The sequence below is a fragment of the Bufo bufo genome, chromosome 7 (genome assembly GCF_905171765.1).
Source record: "Bufo bufo chromosome 7, aBufBuf1.1, whole genome shotgun sequence".
In the NCBI taxonomy this organism is placed as follows: Eukaryota; Metazoa; Chordata; class Amphibia; order Anura; family Bufonidae; genus Bufo; species Bufo bufo.
In genome coordinates this window covers 232,995,391-233,001,390 of record NC_053395.1, presented here as the reverse complement: position 1 = coordinate 233,001,390, position 6,000 = coordinate 232,995,391, and the positions used below count along the sequence as shown (strand labels likewise).

The 6,000-nt window shown below is 57.0% G+C and overlaps 1 protein-coding gene across 1 annotated transcript in view; it reads left to right on the top strand.

The window, feature by feature from the left end:
• Nucleotides 1-716: 716 nt before the first annotated feature.
• The window catches only part of ITGB5 (integrin subunit beta 5), a 29,505-nt gene continuing 24,221 nt past the window's right edge, over nt 717-6,000 (top strand). Inside the window, exons 1-5 of the mRNA XM_040439939.1 lie at nt 717-882; nt 1,369-1,454; nt 2,905-3,112; nt 3,330-3,579; nt 4,172-4,340. Coding sequence (XP_040295873.1) covers nt 819-882; nt 1,369-1,454; nt 2,905-3,112; nt 3,330-3,579; nt 4,172-4,340 — 777 coding nt within the window. The 5' untranslated portion in view covers nt 717-818. The remainder of the gene's footprint in view (nt 883-1,368; nt 1,455-2,904; nt 3,113-3,329; nt 3,580-4,171; nt 4,341-6,000) is intronic.

The window sequence follows — 6,000 nt, the reverse complement described above, 5'->3', positions numbered from 1 at the left end:
CCCCCCCCCCTGCAGTCTCCCCTGATGCACAGGACACCCCCGCAGTCTCTCCTGATGCACAGCCCCCCCTGCAGTCTCTCCTGATGCACAGGACACCCTCCCCCTGCAGTCTCCCCTGATGCACAGCCCCCCCCCCTGCAGTCTCTCCTGATGCACAGCCCCCCCCCCCCCCCCCTGCAGTCTCCCCTGATGCACAGGACACCCTCCCCCTGCAGTCTCCCCTGATGCACAGGACACCCTCCCCCTGCAGTCTCCCCTGATGCACAGGACACCCCCCTGCAGTCTCTCCTGGGTCCCTGTGCGGCTCCTGTGGACGTGTCATCCAGGACTTCTAACTACATCGTACAATTCAGTCTCTCCTGATGCACAGAACCCCCCCCCCCCCCCCGCAGTCTCTCCTGATGCACAGAACCCCCCCGCAGTCTCTCCTGATGCACAGGACACCCCCCTGCAGTCTCTCAGCCGTAGTACTGGAGGGCCACTGGACCATAGGGATCAAGCAGTGAGCGTGAGGACAACACAGGTCACAACAGGTTTCCGTTTGTAGACGATCCTCAGCCGTTTCACCGTCCGCCCAGCAGGTGGCGCCGTCGTGTCTCCGGCGGGTGGATGGTCCCCTCCGCTGATCTTAGCGCATTTGTAGCCGGGCAGCAGGGGGTTAACACTTCAGACAGTAAATAGCTGTCCGCAGCCGAGGGGGGTTAAGAGGGTGTGTCTTACGGCTGAGTGGGCGTGGTCTCGGTGCTCTCTCTGGGGCTCTTGTTGTTATGGACCGGTCCCGGGGAATCCGCGGCCTGTGACGCCGGGAGGAGGACGCCATGAGCGGGAGCCGCCTGCTGCTCGGGGCCCTGCTGCTGTGCTGCGCCGCACAGACCCCCGCGGGTGAGAGGAGGCTGCGGGACCCGGGGGGAGGGGAGAGGGGGTGAGAGGCTGCGGGACCGGGGGGGAGAGGGGGTGAGAGGCTGCGGGACCGGGGGGGAGAGGGGGTGAGAGGCTGCGGGACCGGGGGGGAGAGGGGGTGAGAGGCTGCGGGACCGGGGGGGGGGGGGGGGGGGTGAGAGGCTGCGGGACCCGAGGAGGGGGGAGGAGAGGCTGCGGGACCCGGGGGGGAGGGGGTGAGAGGCTGCGGGACCCGGGGGGGAGGGGGTGAGAGGCTGCGGGACCGGGGGGAAGGGGGGGGAGAGGCTGCGGGACCCGAGGAGGGTGGGAGACGTTCTCCGGGAGTTGGGAAGAGTAAAGTCTGTGAGAGGAAAGCCGCGCCAGAGCTGTGATATCTGTTGTACCGGCTTATTTTTTTTGTGGGGGGGGGGGATGTTTAGGGTCCGTCCCCCTCCCCCTCCGTTCCTCACCTCTGGCGTTTTCTTCCAGGTGTGAACGTGTGCAGCAGCCGCAGCGTCTCCGCCTGTCCGGACTGTCTGCTCCTGCACCCGCGGTGCGCCTGGTGCTCCCAGGAGGTAAGTGACCATATACCCCCCCCCCCCCCCCTCATCTTCTGCATTACTATTACATTAGTGTATCTGGTACTTTTAAGAGATAAGTTACTCTGCCACAAGTACTCCTACTCCCATCATCTTCTGCATTTCTCCTTCCTATTGGGTATCAGAATCTGCATTACTACTACTCTCAACATGTCTGGTGTTCCCAGATGATGGACTATAACCCTCCTCCTGATCTCTCCTGCATCTTCCTTGTTGTCAGATTCCTGCAGGTGTCAGCCCCCCCCCCCCCCCTACTATCAGATCAGACCCCATCTTCACCCTCTTGCCCCCTCCTTGGACCTGAGGACCCCCTCCCCCATCTTCACCCTCTCGCCCCCTCCTTGGACCTGAGGACCCCCTCCCCCATCTTCACCCTCTCGCCCCCTCCTTGGACCTGAGGACCCCCTCCCCCATCTTCACCCTCTCGCCCCCTCCTTGGACCTGAGGACCCCCTCCCCCATCTTCACCCTCTCGCCCCCTCCTTGGACCTGAGGACCCCCTCCCCCATCTTCACCCTCTCGCCCCCTCCTTGGACCTGAGGACCCCCTCCCCCATCTTCACCCTCTCGCCCCCTCCTTGGACCTGAGGACCCCCTCCCCCATCTTCACCCTCTCGCCCCCTCCTTGGACCTGAGGACCCCCTCCCCCATCTTCACCCTCTCGCCCCCTCCTTGGACCTGAGGACCCCCTCCCCCATCTTCACCCTCTCGCCCCCTCCTTGGACCTGAGGACCCCCTCCCCCATCTTCACCCTCTCGCCCCCTCCTTGGACCTGAGGACCCCCTCCCCCATCTTCACCCTCTCGCCCCCTCCTTGGACCTGAGGACCCCCTCCCCCATCTTCACCCTCTCGCCCCCTCCTTGGACCTGAGGACCCCCTCCCCCATCTTCACCCTCTCGCCCCCTCCTTCGTCCTGAGCACCCCCCCCCCCCAGAGCTGGCTTGTTAGCAGCAGGTTGTCAGATTCCTGCAGGTGTCAGCCCCTCCCCATCAGATGAGACATTGCCGGCGGTGCTCCGTGTTCCCGGTGTACACAGACTGCGTGGCCCGTCTGATCCACGGCCGCCATCGTGCAGCCGCGCAGTGGGAGGAGTCCCCGTGTGACAGAATAATGAATGGTGTGAGTAACAGCGCCCCTCCTGTCCATGGTTGTGCCCAGTATTGCAGCTCAGCCCCATCCACACCTGACATGATGTGGCAGCTACTTTGAGAAGTTGTCAGTTTCTGGGAAAGCTGGGTGACGACCAATGCCGCCATGATTGGAGCTCCCACAGGCGTTGTCACTCGGCAGATATACTTGGCCCCTATGTGAGCGCTCACGGGCGGCCATCTTTAGCAGTGGGCGCACATAGCCCCCCCTCCGTGTCGCTACGGCCGCTGCAGGGAGGAGATGAAGGGGTCGCTGTCTCACCCGGTTTTCATCCCTCAGAACTTTGGGGCGTCTCGCACGGTGACGTCGCGCTGCGATTTCCTGGACAATCTGATGGATAAAGGCTGCGCTCCGGATTTTATCGAGGGCCCCAAGAGTAAAGCCGCTGTGACCAGGAGCCTCCCGCTCAGCAGCAAGGGGTCCGGGTCGTCCCAGTCGGACATCATCCAGGTGACGCCGCAGAGTCTCTCGCTGTCTCTCCGGCCAGGTCAGTAGTCGCCCCGGAATCCGAAAATCGTGTGGAGCGCGTGCAGTATACAGCTGAAGGTGGGAGGGGCTAGAGTAAGCATGGGCGGGGTTATGATTGTGAGAAAGTTGGGAGTCGGACATGGCGGGTGTTGTAGTACGGGGGCACCGTGGGTGGGAGGCTCGGGCAGGCAGTGCGGTCTGGGGGGCTTGTGACGAACCCTTGTCACCCCCTGCAGGTGCGGCAGCCTCCTTTAAGATTCATGTGCGGCAGGTGGAGGACTACCCGGTGGACCTCTACTACCTGATGGACTTGTCTCTGTCAATGAAGGACGATCTGGACACCATTCGGAATTTGGGGACGCGATTGGCCGCAGAGATGGCAAAACTCACCAGCAACTTCCGCCTGGGGTTCGGCACATTCGTGGATAAGAACGTCTCCCCGTTCTCGTACACCGCCCCGAAATATCAGAGCAACCCCTGCACCGGGTAAGTGTCTGTACAGCTGGAGGGTTGTTACAGTGTGTCAGCGTAGATAACCACTCAGCTGTGTTTGTCACAGCAGCTTGTGTACTTTGTAACAAACCCTCAGCTGTGAGAAGTATCAGGTCAGAATAGGATTTCAGCCTGCTATGGTGTCTCCATTCACTGACAGCCAGCAGAGGACATGGCGAGGACCTGTACACACCTCTGTTTTCCTCTGCCCCAGTTCTGGCAGTCTCCAGCGGTCGGGGATCCGCTTCTCTGTGGGGGGGAGGCCATGAACAAGCAGCACGTTTCCAGAATCCCCTCCCGCGCTCCAGGTGTCATTGTTCTGCTGGACGACGGCCAGATGTCCCTGAGGCTGGTGATAAACTCCGGTCACGTAATATAGCTCAGGCCACGCCCCCAGGAGTGGCAGTAAGGACTGACACAATGAGCGCCGCTGAGGGAGCCCGGCGGTGACAGTCATTCAGGATCTGCCCGATGGCGGCAGACTCGGCCACTGGTGTCCTCGGGGAGTTGTGTTGGAGGAACTCTTCTTCCAGTGATTGGGGGAGGGGGACGCAGATAACTCAGCGCATCGCTCGTCTCTTCACAGGTATAAGCCCTTCCCAAGCTGCATCCCGTCCTTCGGCTTCCGCCATGTTCTCTCCCTCACGGATAAGGTCAGCAACTTCAACGCGGAGGTGCAGAACCAGCAAGTGTCACGGAACCGGGACGCCCCAGAGGGAGCATTCGATGCCGTTCTGCAAGCTGCTGTCTGCAAGGTGAGGTCTCCAGTACACCGTGACTGCACCAGCAGAATAGTGAGTGCAGCTCTGGAGTGTAATACAGGATGTAACTCAGGATCAGTACAGGATAAGTAATGTATGTACACAGTGACTGCACCAGCAGAATAGTGAGTGCAGCTCTGGAGTATAATACAGAATGTAACTCAGGATCAGTACAGGATAAGTAATGTATGTACACAGTGACTGCACCAGCAGAATAGAGAGTGCAGCTCTGGAGTATAATACAGGATGTAACTCAGGATCAGTAATGTATGTACACAGTGACTGCACCAGCAGAATAGAGAGTGCAGCTCTGGAGTATAATACAGGATGTAACTCAGGATCAGTACAGGATCAGTAATGTATGTACACAGTGACTGCACCAGCAGAATAGTGAGTGCAGCTCTGGAGTGTAATACAGGATGTAACTCAGGATCAGTACAGGATAAGTAATGTATGTACACAGTGACCGCACCAGCAGAATAGTGAGTGCAGCTCTGGAGTATAATACAGGATGTAACTCAGGATCAGTACAGGATAAGTAATGTATGTACACAGTGACTGCACCAGCAGAATAGAGAGTGCAGCTCTGGAGTATAATACAGGATGTAACTCAGGATCAGTAATGTATGTACACAGTGACTGCACCAGCAGAATAGAGAGTGCAGCTCTGGAGTATAATACAGGATGTAACTCAGGATCAGTACAGGATCAGTAATGTATGTACACAGTGACTGCACCAGCAGAATAGTGAGTGCAGCTCTGGAGTGTAATACAGGATGTAACTCAGGATCAGTACAGGATAAGTAATGTATGTACACAGTGACCGCACCAGCAGAATAGTGAGTGCAGCTCTGGAGTATAATACAGGATGTAACTCAGGATCAGTACAGGATAAGTAATGTATGTACACAGTGACTGCACCAGCAGAATAGAGAGTGCAGCTCTGGAGTATAATACAGGATGTAACTCAGGATCAGTAATGTATGTACACAGTGACCGCACCAGCAGAATAGTGAGTGCAGCTCTGGAGTATAATACAGGATGTAACTCAGGATCAGTACAGGATAAGTAATGTATGTAGACAGTGACTGCACCAGCAGAATAGTGAGTGCAGCTCTGGAGTATAATACAGGATGTAACTCAGGATCAGTACAGGATCAGTAATGTATGTACACAGTGACTGCACCAGCAGAATAGTGAGTGCAGCTCTGGAGTATAATACAGGATGTAACTCAGGATCAGTACAGGATAAGTAATGTATGTACACAGTGACTGCACCAGCAGAATAGTGAGTGCAGCTCTGGGGTATAATACAGGATGTAACTCAGGATCAGTACAGGATAAGTAATGTATGTACACAGTGACTGCACCAGCAGAATAGAGAGTGCAGCTCTGGAGTATAATACAGGATGTAACTCAGGATCAGTACAGGATAAGTAATGTATGTACACAGTGACTGCACCAGCAGAATAGTGAGTGCAGCTCTGGGGTATAATACAGGATGTAACTCAGGATCAGTACAGGATAAGTAATGTATGTACACAGTGACTGCACCAGCAGAACAATGAGTACAGCTCTGGAGTATAATACAGGATGTAACTGAGGATCAGTGCAGGATAAGTAATGTATGTACACAGTGACTGCACCAGCAGAA